The 14,794-nt window shown below is 38.3% G+C and overlaps 1 protein-coding gene across 2 annotated transcripts in view; it reads right to left on the bottom strand.

Moving 5' to 3' along the window:
* Positions 1 to 14,794, bottom strand: part of LOC138836855 (uncharacterized) — a 53,568-nt gene that overhangs the window by 8,342 nt on the left and 30,432 nt on the right. For both annotated transcript variants that reach the window (XM_070035461.1, XM_070035460.1), the window contains exons 2-3: positions 14,337 to 14,428; positions 80 to 587 (exon numbers count right to left, since the gene is read on the bottom strand). In XM_070035461.1, coding sequence (XP_069891562.1) covers positions 80 to 587; positions 14,337 to 14,405 — 577 coding nt within the window. In that variant the 5' untranslated portion in view covers positions 14,406 to 14,428. The remainder of the gene's footprint in view (positions 1 to 79; positions 588 to 14,336; positions 14,429 to 14,794) is intronic.

Here is a 14,794-nt window from a genome sequence, read left to right as displayed (position 1 = left end):
TGGCAAGTGAAAAGCTATTTCAATTTGTAAAATGAATCCCATTCCAATTTCTCCCATGTATATAATTGGTTTTAATTACCTGGATTCACTCTGAAGTGTTTGGAAATTTTATCTTGTAAGAATAGCCGTGGAGAGCGAATGCGCAGGCTAAGGTCGTAGAATTCGTCTATGGGCTTACTCTTTTCCCCAATGGCATCCCAAGCTTCAGCACTAAGGTCCTCAATAATAATGTCAAAAGGAAAAGTGTGTACGGGAGGAGAGATTCCACACTGGGTCAGTCTCTTCCAGGACCGAGAAAGCTGTTGCACGGGAGTGATGGAATCTACCATCAGGCTGTGTTGGAGGATTTCAACCAGAGACATTGGTGTCTCTTCTTTTTTAGGCTCTTCTATATCCACCATAGTACATTTGAAAACAAGTTGTGAATCTTCTCTTCTTGCCCAAGTTCCACTGATGGATGACATGACATTTAGGTTTTTCTTAAGTAGTTTTTGTGCTTCTGTAAGTGAAATGCTCTGACTTTTTAAGAGGTTTGATTTCTTTCTTTCCTTATTAAAATTATCAGCTGATCCATATAATTCAGGTAGCTGTGAGGTTAAAAAAAGAGGGAAAGTCATGAAACCCAAGAAAATATAATAGTCTGTCAGATCCCAAACCCTGAAACAACAACAAAAACACAAATAACCGTAGAAACAGAAGCATCTGTTCTTGGAAGATATCTTTGCCTAACGAAACCAAGACAATGGTGGCATGTGAAATAGAACAGAAAATTGAAGCTCAGACTGTATTTATTTATACACACACCCCACTTAAATTCTCTGCTATAAATAGCCAGCTAGTGTTGGACTCCAAGGTCTCTTTGGCAATTCAGAGTAACCATCATGAAAGACAACTCAGTAGAGCAGTGCTCTTTTGCTTCTTTTAAATACGGATATATATATATATGATTATCTCTGAGTGGTTGTACAAAGAAGTTCCTATTCTACAAAACAGTATATGAATTCAAAAGTGTCTGATAACATTGTCACCCATGGCTCTTAACCCACCCCTTCTCTCATTTTTCTTTTCTTCTTTTTCAAAATTGAGATTAGGTAATTAAATAAATTTCAATACTTAGTTAAAGACACAAACACACTTTAACCTTCACAAGGAAAATTGTCCTTATCATGGTCTATAAAGTTTGTGAATTCTGTGAGCTTTGACAATTATTTCTTTCATATCAGGTGATATTTACATTTCTTTCCTTTTACTTAGTGTTAGCTGTTCCCTCTTTCTCCCTCATTCATCCCTTCCCATCACTGTCTTTGGGTTGTTTAGTTCATTTTTATTTATGTCCAGTGGAGCTGATAAGGCCTCTCTGTTGTATGTTTTCCCATTTCCCACTGATTCTTCTGTGTCCTCCTCCTAGCTTCCCTCTATTGGGAATGCACACACACACACACACACACACACACACACACACACACACACACACACACACCCATATATGTGGTCAATAATATGGAGCCATTTAGAAATGATATGATAAAATGAGTGGCAGTCCTTTGTTTCTCTAGTCGTGTTTGCTTTGTCGTATCTCATGAATAAGGATATATATATATATATATATATATATATATATATATATATTTCCCCTTCAACTCTATATTTTATTCCATGAAGCACTCCTTTTGAAAAAGAAAAAAAATCACAGAACTTCACTTAGTTCCAAGAGAAATCAGGAAGATTAAACCAAGAATATAGGTTTTTTAAATTTTTTTAAATTTTTTAAATTTAATTTTTTTACTTTTTGTGAACATACTGTACAGAGGGGTTACAATTACATGGGCAAGATAATGCATACATTTCTTATCAAGTATTGCAGCCTCCTCCTTTGTTTACCCTTCACATCCCTTCCCAGCCTCCCCCCTTCACCCCCGCCACCCAATCCTCTCCCCCCCGCCCCACCCAATCCTCCCCCCCCGCCCCCCCCCCCCCACACCAACGTTTTTGACATGACAACTTGTATTTCTCATTGTTGCAACAGGTCCACCTGTATCCTTAAACGACTTCTTTTTCCCCATCTCCTCCACAAATTATACCTACATCAAATATAGTGAAAGCAGGGGTTATATTGTGGGGGAGGGACATACAAAGCAACAAAGAAATAATCATATAAATGCCTTAGAAACAAATGCACAAAAGAAAAAAACATTAAAATACATATCTTAGGGTTCATTTTCCTAACATCACATTAATCTGACCTTTTCTGCTTGACTCATACATATACTAGATATTGCAAATAAGGGAAACCATGGGACCTATGTTTCTTTGGGCTTGGCTTACTTCACTTAATATAATTTTTTCCAAGTTTTTCCATTTCCTAACAAATGGGGCAATGTCATTCTTTCTGATAGAGGCATAGAATTCCATTGTGTATATATACCACATTTTCTTGATCCATTCATCTACTGAGGGGCATCTGGGTTGGTTCCAGATCTTAGCTATGGTAAGTAATGCTGCAATAAACATAGTTGTGCTGGTAGCTTTAGTGTGGTCTTGTTTGTAAACATTTGGGTAAATGCACAAAAGTGGGATTGCTGGGTCATAGGGGAGCTCTATGTGGAGTCTTTTGAGGAACCTCCATACTGCTTTCCAAAGTGGTTGAACAAGTTTACATTCCCACAAACAATGAAGTAAGGTTCCCTTCTGTCCACATCCCCTCCAGCATCTGTGGTTGTTAGAGTTCTTGATTTTTGCCATTCTAACTGGAGTGAGGTTGTATCTCAATGTTGTTTTGATTTGCATTTCTTTTATGGCTAGGGAGGTTGAGCATTTCTTCATGTGTCGATTGGCCATCCTTCTTTCTTCTTCAGAGAAGTTTCTCTTTAAGTCTTTAGCCCACTTATTTATTGGGTAGTTGTTTCTTTGAGGATTTGTTGTTGGGGGTTTTAATTTTTTGAGTTCCAAGTATATTTTAGATATGACACACTTGTCTGTTGTATAGCTAGTGAAGATCTTCTCCCACTCCATGGGCTTTCTATTGATCTTGCTAGCTATGTCCTTTGCCATGCAGAAGCTCTGCAACTTCATGCAATCCCATTTGTCCAACCTTTCTTTGATTTGTTGTGTTTCTGGGTCTCTATTAAGAAAATTTCGGCCTGGGCTAAGGAGATCTAGGGTTTCTCCTAGTCCATCCTGTAATGTTTTCAGAGTGTCTGCTTTGACTCAGAGGTCTTTGATCCATTTGGAGTTGATTCTGGTTCAGGCTGATATATAAGGATCTAGATTTAGTTTTCTACAAGTAGTTAACCAATTTTGCCAGCACCATTTACTGAAGAGGCTGTCTTTCTTCCATTCTATTTTTTTTAGCTCAGTTATCGAAGATTAGATGGCTATAGGTCTGTAGGTTCATTTCTGGGTTTTCAATTCTATTCCATTGGTCCTGAGGTCTGTTCTTATGCCAGTACCAAGCTGTTTTGATTACTATGGCTTTATAGTAGAGTTTGAAATTTGGTATTGATATTCCTCCAGCAGTGTTCTTCAAATTGAGGAGCGTTTTTGCTATTCAGGGTCTTTTATTGTTCCATATGAATTTTTGGATTGCCTCTTCTATTTCCTTGAAGAATGAGGTTGGAATTTTGATAGGTATCGCACTGAATTTGTAGATAGCCTTGGGAAGTATTGCCATTTTCACGACGTTAATCTTTCCAATCCAGGAGCATGGGAGGTTTTTCCACTTTCTAAGTTCTGTTTTGATTTCCTTTTTCAAGATTTTAAAGTTTTCATCATAGAGGTCCTCCACTTCTTTGATTAAGTTAATTCCTAGGTATTTTATTTTTTGTGGGGCTATTTCAAATGGAGTTGCTTTCCTAATTTCAGCCACACTTTTCTCATTGTTGGCATACAGAAAAGCCATTGATTTTTGGGGGTTAATTTTATACCCTGCTATTTTGCCAAAGTTTTGAATCAGCTTGAGTAATTTGGGAGTGGAGTCTATGGGATTCTTTAAGTACAAGATCATATCATCTGCAAAGAGGGAGAGTTTTATTTCTTCTTTCCCTATTTGGATCCCCTTTATGTCTGCATCTTGTCTTATTGCTGTAGCTAGGCATTCTAATACTAGATTGAAGAGAAGTGGAGAGAGTGGGCATCCTTGTCTTGTTCCTGAGTTAAGAGGAAATGGCTTTAGTTTTTCACCATTGAGTATAATGCTGGCTGTAGGTTTGTCATATACAGCCTTTATTGTATTGAGGAATGTTCCATGGATTCCTAATTTTTTCCAAAACCTTCATCATAAAGGGGTGTTGGATCTTGTCAAATGCTTTTTCTGCATAGATTGAGATGACCATGTGGTTCTTATCCTTGCTCCTGTTGATGTGATGAATAATATTAATTGATTTGCGTATATTGAACCAGCTTTTCATCCCTGAAATGAATCCTGTTTGATCGTGGTGTATGATTTTTTGGATGAATTGTTGAAGTTGATTGGCCAAAATTTTGTTGAGAAGTTTTGCATCAATGTTCATCAAAGAAATGGGAAGGATTTTTTTTTTAAGGAAGAAAGAAAGCCAGATCACTTTGATTTCAAAACATCATCTGGGTGTCTGAAGAGCTCAAAGTGTTTGGAAATACAGTGCAAAGGAGGCTATAATGGTTGTGATTCACTGGAAAATATTACCAAAGCCAGTGGTTGCATTTGTGCAGTGTTGGTAATAGTTATGCAGTGTTGGAAATAGTTGGAAGAAGAAGAAAAAAGGTAAGTGATTCTTCAGTGTGTTTCCTCATATGAAAGATGTTAATAGACAAAGAATAAAATCCTATTTTCTAAAGTATCTATACATTTTTCATTCTGAAAAGCTTTTTGGGGACTCAAACCTAAAAGATGCAGTGTCAGGTCAGAACCAAAATTCAGGCCATTTGGCTGGAGATAAAATTCAGTGGGCTGGGCACTGGTGGCTCACACCTGTAATCCTAGCTACTCAAGAGACTGAGATCTGAGGATCATGGTTCAAAGCCAGCTTGGGCAGGGAAGTCTGTGAGACTCTTATCTCTAATAAACCACTAGAAAACCGGAAGTGTTGCTGTGGCTCAATTGGTAGAGCGCTTGCCCAGGGACAGTGCCCAAGCCCAGAGTTCAAGACCCACAACCAACAAAAAACAAAAACAAAACAAAACAAAAACAAAAGCAAATAAAACCCTTACTGGTAGAACACTCAGGTAACATGTTCAAGAGTTCTGGGTATGATTCCCAGGATTAACATTCTTTGGTGCAGTACAAATTCCTTTCACTCCTACTGAATTCTGATGCAAGCATATAAAACAGACAGCAAACTAAAGTTAGCAACTGGGTATTTAATATTGATTATCACCACCAGGAAAACAAATTAGTATACAAGTAACCCACCCTAGAAAGTGCTAACTTTTGCTGGGACAAAAACATGTTAAGTCACCAAAATGAAATTTTATTTTACTTTTTAAAATTGTTATTATAAAGGTGATGTACAGAGGGTTTACAGTTACATAAATCAGGTAATGAGTACATTTGTTTTACAACAATGTCACTCCTTCCCTTGCTTTCTTCCAGTTCCCCCATCTCCCCCCACTTATTTTTCTTAAGTGGTTGTACAAAAAGTTTTAATTGAATATATCAGCTTAGGAGTATATTGCATCTTGATCTATCACCCCTTCCATTGTTCTTCCCCATTTCTGAACATCACCCATCTCTTCAAGTTACCAATTCCTCAGTACGTCAATTCATGTTTAGTAGTTTGAGTTTTTATGATTGTTGAATGTAAAGTTTCTGGTGTATAGTATCATAGGATTTTTTTTGTCAGTTATGGGGCTTGAACTCTGGGCCTGGGTGCTGTCCCTTAGCCCTTTAGCTCAAGACTAGCACTCTAAGGTTCCAGGAAGATAGTGGAGGAGAAGCTGGAGGCTAAACAAGCTCTCAAATAGAAAGCAGTTTTAGTGTTCCTGTGAGCAGTACTAGGCCAGAGAATCACACCAAGTGTGCCATCACAATATAGAGAGTTGGCCAGAGAGGGAAAATCCAGGCAAGGAGACAGATCTGAGCACTTGCCAGCAGCCGTGGCTGTGGCGGTGGCAATGGCGGCGGCGGCAGTGGCGGCGTTGGCCCTAGTCATCATACCTACAACACAGAGTCCAGAACAAAAGTGCCAGATGGCAAGCAAGCAGATTCTACTCAACACCAGCAAGAACTGACAAGGAGCAGATGTCTTCATCCTACAGATCACAAACCAGAGACGACCCAGAGACCAACACTCCTGTGTGAGTAGAACACTGACATCCTCACTCAGGTGCCCCCCCCCCCCACTACCGGAGATCTCCATCTTTGATACTGACAAAGGCAAGGTTCCAACTCAGGCTTTGGAAGAAAACAAGAGTCATTTAGCAGGTCACAGGAACCTGACCTGACCTGCCAGGCTCAGCTCCATCCAGGGGAAAGTCACCCAGCCCAGGCAGAGAGGAGCTCTGCCCCACAAGGAGGGGCTTTCTTCACTAGGTTAACAGAGCCAGAGGCTGCCCCTCCCTATAGCAGCCTAGACAATCAATTGAAATTCAGTAAACATAAACCCTGATAATGGCTCCAGGCTGGGCTCTGAAAGTATCTCAGAAGCTAGCCCCTCAGGGAAAAGCTACTGTTTACTGAAAGGCCTCAACTCTACCCAGAACCTAGACTCATTGCACCATCTCCAAACTAGAGGAAACAACCATTTCCCTCTTTTGTGATATACAAAGCAGATATCCCTCCCACTGAACTAGCCTGGGAGGAGGATCACAAAATCCTGGGTAAAGCAGAACATTTTATGCCTGCTCAAACAAACTGACTTAAGAAACCAATCAAGCCACAGGAAAACCAAACACCACAAACAGACCAGAGACGCCACCAAGAGACTGGTTACAGACAAAAGGGAGATACAGGATCTTCCCATCCACCCTCCCCCCCCCCCAAAAAAAATCAAAGAACTCTTTTTTTGGTATCTTTAAAAAAATTGTTTTCTATTAAGCTTTTTTTTCTTCCTCTCATAATTTTTATTTTAGGTGTATATGTGTGTGGGTGCTTTCATTTTTATTTTATCTCTACTGACCTTTTGGTCGTTTTTTTTCTTTCTTTCTCATTCTTTTCACTTTTTCTTCTCTTTCGTTCTTTTTTGCATGATTAATTGCTGTTCTGCTCTTCCTCAGATATACCCATCATCGATTACTAGCCCTTATCCCCCATTGTGTACACACTTAATCCAGAAATTTATTACTCAATTCAAAACCTCTTAGGCTTAAATTCCTTAATTGATATTATCTCTTTATACCTATATAATATTTTAAGTATTTTTATTTTTTAGTTTTTCATGTTTCCTTTCCATCCCTCCCCTCCTCTCATCCTGTCCCTGTTCTCTCAATATTACTTCTTTAAACTTTCATAATGTTTAAGTGTTTCACTTTGTAAATTTTTTCATGTCTCTCTTTTTTTCTCTTCTCTCTTTTCAACCATTCTGTCCAATCCATTTCACTCTTTGAGATTAGGATTTGGTTAATTTCACTCTCCTTTTACCTTTCCACATCCCTCTAATCCTATTTTTCCCCACATTTCTCCCAAAACCTAATAATTTCTGGTTTGCCAAATTCCTCTTTGCTGTTCATAGCCCATGAATACATAAGTTGTTTGATGTTGAATAGATTGTATCTGTTGAACTAGATTGTATCTGCAGATTTTTGACTGTACAACTACAGGACTTTGGTTGATGCTTGCCTTAAAATAGTGTTCTAGCACAAAACTGGTGTTACTTTCATACCAAATGGAACAAGCCAGAAAAACACAAGAAAAATGGCAAGTCAGGGTATCTCAACTCCCACTCATGATAATCAGGGGACAGAATGAATAATCCTGAGGAGAATTCCCAAAAAGCTCTAGAAACAATACTGGTAAACATGGTGAATGAAAAGATTGAAAACTTGCAAAGGACTCAGTGTGAGCGTGATAGGGAGAAAGAGGAGGCAAACCAAAGATCAATACAGGAAGCTCATGAGCATGAGAAAGCTACTCAAAGATTGATACAGGAATTGCATGAGCAGATTGAGAACAATCAAAGAGAAATAAAGGAATTGATGAGCAGGTTGAGAACAGTCAAAGAGATAGACAGGAATTGCATGAGCAGCCTGAGAACAGACAAAGAAAGTAAGGAATGGTGTGAGCAGGCTGAGAACAGTCAAAGAGAACTACAGGAATTGAGTGAATGTGAGGAAGCTAATGAAAGAGTAATGCAGGAATTGAGAGAGCAGGATGAGAATAGACAAAGATAAATAGAGGCATTCATGGAATCCATAAACAGACAGCTGAAAAAAATCAGGGAGACCATGAAAGGAATGCTGAATTGAGCCTGACAAAAGGAATGGGAGTCCACAGAAACCATGACCAATCAACTAAGTGATTTGAGAATAAACACTGAACACCAAATTAAGGAAATAAAGAAGTTCATACAAGATCTAAAATAAAGCTCCAACAAAGAATTTGAAGCCATCAAAGCTGACCAATTAGAAGGAAAAGATAAAAAACAAAGTAGAAAGTCTTGACAGCAGGTTAGACCATGCAGAATATCGAATCTCGGGGATTGAAGACAGCCTAGATATTATAGAGAAAGAACATACAACTATCCAAGACAAATCCAAGAAATATGATAGATCTAGTCAACATCCGGAAGACACCATCAGAAGGCTTAATCTGAGGATAATGGGTGTAAAGGAGCACCTAGAAATAGAATTTAATGGTCTAGGAAATTTGTTTAACAGAATCCTAGCAGAGAACTTCCCAAACGTGCAAAAAGATAGGCCTATTCAGATACAAGAAGCTTTTAGAACTCCAAATAGACCAGACAAGAACAGGACATCCCACCATCACATTATAATCGGCACAGAATCAATTCAGACCAACGAAAAGATCCTTAAAGCTGTCAAGGAGAAAAGATCAATCACCTATAAAGGGAAACCAATTAGAATCACCTCAGATTTCTCAGCAGAAACAATTAAAGCAAGAAGAATCTGGAATGATGTATGCCATGCCCTAAAGACAAACAACTATCAACCAAGAATACTGTACCCAGCTAAATTCCTTCATAACCGAAGGTCAAATAAAAACCTTCCATAGTAAAGAAAAACTGAAACAATATATCTCCACCAAACCAGTCCTACAAAAGATACTTAAAGATGGCCTACACATAGAAAACCAACAAGACAACAATAAAAGCCAAGAAACCACACCCAAACTGAGAATCCAAGAACCATAGGGAGAACCCAATTGCTGCAACTCCCAAGAAGGTGGATAAAATGGCAGGAACTTCCAAATACCTCTCAGTCCTATCTCTCAACAATAACGGACTTAACTCTCCAATTAAGCGACATAGACTGTCTAGTTGGATTAAAAAGCAAGATCCTTCTATCTGCTGCCTTCAGGAGTCACACCTTGCCCATAAAAACAAACACATTTTGAATGTGAAAGGCTGGAACAAAATCTACCAAGTAAACGGCCCCCATAAATAGGCAGGAGTTGCAATCTTAATATCAGATAAAATAGACTTCAAATTAAAATTTGTGAGAAGAGATAAAGAAGGTTGCTACATATTAATTAAGGGATCTCTACTTAGGGAGGATATTACAATTCTAAATCTCTATACGCCAAACAATGGAGCACCCAAATTTATCCAAGAAACACTGCTTTCCCTTAAATCTCACGTAGATCCAAAGACGTTAATTGTTGGGGACTTTAACACTCCACTATCTCCACTAGATAGATCAACTCAGCAAAAACTCAGTAGAGAAACCACAGATCAAAACAACTGCATAGATCAACTAGATTTAACAGACATCTACCGAATATTTCACCCAGCAGCATCAGAATACACATTTTTCTCAGCAGCACATGGAGCATTTTCCAAAATAGACCACATTTTAGGTCACAAAGCAAACTTGTCCAAATTCAGAAGCATTGAAGTTATACCTTGCATTCTCTCAGACCACAAGGGAATAAAATTAGAATTCAACACCAAAAGCCACCAAAGAAAGTCCTGAACAACACACTGTTGAATCACGAGTGGGTGATGGAAGAGATTAGAAAGGAAATTCAAACATTCATGATAGTCAACAAAAATGAAGACACAAATTACCAGCTCCTCTGGGACACAGCAAAGGCAGTACTCAGAGGCAAATTTATAGCTCTGAGTTCCTACATCAACAAATTGGAGAGATCTGAAACCAACAATTTAATGAGATATCTGAGCCTCCTTGAAAAGGAGCAGCAGGATAAACCCCAATCCAGTAGATGGAAAGAAATAATGAAAATTAAATCAGAATTATATGAATTAGAATCCCCCCAAAAAACCATAGAAAGAATAAACAAAACAAAGAGTTGGTTGTTTGAAAAAATTAACAAAATTGACAGACTCTTAGCAAATCTTATCAGAAAAAAGAAGAGAACATACCCAAATAAATAAACTCAGAGATGAGAATGGAAATATCACCACAGAAACAACCAAGATTCAGAACATTATAAGGGAATACTTCTCAAACTTTATGATAATAAGTTTGAGATCTTGGCAAAAATGGACCTTTTCCTAGCAAATATTGACATGCCAAAACTAAACCAAAATGAGTTAAACTAGCTTAACAGGCCCATATCAAGCATTGAAATAGAAGCAGCAATAAGAGACCTCCCATCTAAGAAAAGCACAGGACCAGATGGTTTTACAGCGGAATTCTACAAGGCCTTCAAAGCAGAGCTCACACCAATACTCCTCAACTCTTCAATAAAATGAAAGAGAAATTTCACTACCAAACTCATTCCATGAAGCCATCATAACTCTCATCCCAAAACCAGGCAGAGACTCATCAAAGAAAGAGAACTATAGACCCATTTTTTTGACGAACATCGATGCAAAACTTCTCAACAAAATTTTGGCCACTTGACTTCAACAATTCATCCAAAAAATCATACACCAAGATCAAACAGGATTTATTTCAGGGATGCAAAGCTGGTTCAATATACGCAAATCAATTAACATAATTCATCACATCAACAAGAGCAAGGATAAGAACCACATGGTTATCTCAATCGATGCAGAAAAAGCATTTGACAAGATCCAACACCCCTTTATGATGAAGGTTTTGGAAAAATTAGGAATCCATGGAACATTCCTCAACACAATAAAGGCTGTATATGACAAACCTACAGCCAGCATTATACTTAATGGTGAAAAACTAAAGCCATTTCCTCTTAACTCAGGAACCAGACAAGGATGTCCACGCTCTCCACTTCTCTTCAATCTAGTATTAGAATGCCTAGCTACAGCAATAAGACAAGATGCAAACATAAAAGGGATCCAAATAAGGAAAGATGAAGTAAACTCTCCATCTTTGCAGATGATATGATCTTGTTTTTAAAGAATCCCAAGGACTCCACTCCCCAATTACTCAAGCTGATTCAAAACTTTGGCAAAGTAGCAGGGTATAAAATTAACCCTCAAAAATCAATGGCTTTCTGTATGCCAACAATGAGAAAAGTGTGGCTGAAATTAGGAAAGCAACTCCATTCATAATAGCCTCACAAAAAATAAAATATGTAAGAATTAACTGAACTAAAGAAGTGAAGGACCACTATGATGAAAACTTTAAAAACCTGAAAAAGGAAATCAAAACAGAACTTAGAAAGTGGAAAAACTTCCCATGCTCCTGGATTGGAAGGATTAACATCGTGAAAATGGCAATACTTTCCAAGGCTATCTACAAATTCAATGCGATACCTATCAATATTCCAACCTCATTCTTCAAGGAAATAGAAGAGACAATCCAAAAATTCATATAGAACAATAAAAGACCCTGAATAGCAAAAATGATCCTTAACAGAAAGAACAGTGCTGGAGGAATATCAATACCAAATCTCTAACTCTCCTATAAAGCCATAGTAATCAAAACAGCTTGGTACTGGCACAAGAACAGACCTCAGGACCAATGGAATAGAACTGAAAAGTCAGAAATGAACCTAATGACCTATAGCCATCCAATCTTTGATAAGGGATCTAAAAAAATACAATGGAAGAAAGACAGCCTCTTCAGTAAATGGTGCTGGCAAAATTGGTTAATCACTTGTAGAAAACTAAATCTAGATCCTTACATATCACCCTGCACCAGAATCAATTCCAAATGGATCAAAGACCTCGGAGTCAAAGTAGACACTCTGAAAACACTACAGGATGGAGTAGGAGAAACCCTAGGTCTCCTTGGCACAGGCTGAAATTTTCTTAATAGAGACCCAGAAACTCAACAAATCAAAGAAAGGTTGGACAAATGGGATTGCATGAAGTTGCAGAGCTTCTGCATGGCAAAGGACATAGCTAGCAAGATCAATAGAAAGCCCACGGAGTGGGAGAAGATCTTCACTAGCCATACTACAGAAAAGGGTTTCATATCTTAAATATACCTGGAACTCAAAAAAATTAAATCTCCCAACAACAAATCCTCAAAGAAACAACTGCCCAATAAATAAGTTGGCTAAAGACTTAAAGAGAAACTTAAGAAGGATGGCCAATCGACACATGAAGAAATGCTCAACCTCTCTAGCCATAAAAGAAATGCTAAATAAAACAACACTGAGCTACCACCTCACCCCCGTTAGAATGGCTATAACGAAGAACTCTAATAACAACAGATGCTGGAGGGGATTGAGAGAAGGGAACCTTACTTCACTGTTTGTGGGAGTGTAAATTTGTTCAACCACTTTGGAAAGCAGTGTGGAGGTTCCTCAAAGGACTCCACATAAAGAAGTAAGCCAAGCCCAAAGAAACATAGGTCCCATGGTTTCCCTTATTTGCAATATCTAGTATATGTATGAGTCAAGCAGAAAAGGTCACATAAGGTGATGTTAGGAAAATGAACCCTAAGATATGTATTTAAATGTTTTTTTTCTTTCAAGCATTTGTTTCTAACGCATTTATAAGATTATTTCTTTGTTGCTTTGTATGTCCCTCCCCCACAGTATAACCCGTGCTTGCACTGTATTTGATGTCGGTATAATTTGTGGAGGGGGAGGGGAAAAACAAGTCGTTTAAATAAGGATACAGGTGGACCCGTTGCAATAATGAGAAGTACAAGTTGTCATGTCAAAAACGAACTTTACAACTTTGGTGGTGGGGGGGGCAGAAAATTGGGTGGGGAGGAGGGAGGAGGCTGGGAAGGAATGGGAAGGGTAAACAAAGGAGGAGGCTACAATGCTTGATAAGAAATGTACTCATTATCTTGTCCATGTAATTGTAACCCCTCTGTACAGTATTTTCACAATAAAAAATAAATAAAAAAAAAAGACTTCACATAGAGCTCCCCTATGACCCAGCAATCCCACTTTTGGGCATTTACTCAAATGATCACAAACAAGATCATACTGAAGCTACCAGCACAACTATGTTTACTGAAGCATTATTTACCATAGTTAATATATGGAACCAATCCAGATGCCCTTCAGTAGATGAATGGATCAAGAAAATGTAGTATATATACACAATGGAATTCTATGCCTCCATCAGAAAGAATGACATTGCCCCATTTGTTAGGAAATGGAAAGGCTTGGAAAAAATTATATTAAGTGAAGTAAGCCAGGCCCAAAGAAACATAGGTCCCATGGTTTTCCTTATTTGCGTTAACTAGTATATGTCTGAGACAAGCAGAAAAGGTCAGAAAAGTTGATGTTAGGTGAAATGAACCCCAAGGTAAGTATTCAAATGTTTTTACTTTCATGCAATTTTTTCTAACATATTTATAAGATGATTTCTTTGTTGTTTTGTATGTCCCTCCCCCACAGTATAACCACTGCTTTCACTGTATTTGGTGTAATTTGGGGAGGGGAAGGGCAAAAACAAACTGTTTAAATAGGTATACAGATGGATCCATTGCAACAATAAGGTGTACAAATTGTTCTGTCAAAAAATGAACTTTACAACTTTGGTGGGGGGTAGGGAGTTTCGCCGGAGTGGGGGGTGATGGGAAGGGATGGGAAGGGAAACAAAGGAGGAGGCAACAATGCTTGATATGAAATGTACTCATTATTTTGTCCATGTAATTGTAGCTCCTCTGTATGGTATTTTCGCACACACACATACAAAAGACTAGCACTCTACCACTTTGTCACAGTGCCACTTCCAGTTTTCTGATAGTTTTTTGGAGATAAGAGTCTCCTGGACTTTCCTGCTGGGCTGGCTTTGAACCATGATCCTCAGATCTCAGCCTCCTGAGTAGCTAGGATTACAGGCGTGAGCCACCAGCACGCAGCTAAATATCATAGGATTTTCAATACATACCGAACATCTCTCATACTCTAGTGCCTCAATGTTTGTAGTTGAGCTGGAACAGCTTGAGAGAAGCATCATGCTGGGGCTTTATTCTGTATCTCCTAAAAAAATCAAGGAAAGGCAAAAATTAAAGAGCAAAATCAAATGAAATACAAAGGAAGTAAGAAACACATAAAAATCTCCTGGAACTTGTGAAAAGGACTCCTAATATTTTATATCACATCATTTTTTGTTTTTCCTAGGCTAGGTTTTAAAAATCATGTTTGCCAAGTGCCAGTGGCTCATATTTATATAGTCCTAGCTACTCAGGAGGCTAAGATCTGAGGATCATGGTTCAAAACCAGCCAAGGCAGGAAAGTCTGTGAGACTCTTATCTCCAATTAATCACCAAAGAATACAGAAGTGGAGCTATGACTCACGTGATAGAGTGCTAGCTTTGAACAAAAAGAGCTCAGAGACAACACTCA

This window comes from Dipodomys merriami, unplaced genomic scaffold (assembly GCF_024711535.1).
Source record: "Dipodomys merriami isolate MVZ:Mamm:240054 unplaced genomic scaffold, mDipMer1.0.p SCAF_26, whole genome shotgun sequence".
NCBI classification, from domain to species: domain Eukaryota; kingdom Metazoa; phylum Chordata; class Mammalia; order Rodentia; family Heteromyidae; genus Dipodomys; species Dipodomys merriami.
This window is presented reverse-complemented; position numbering and strand designations above follow the sequence as displayed.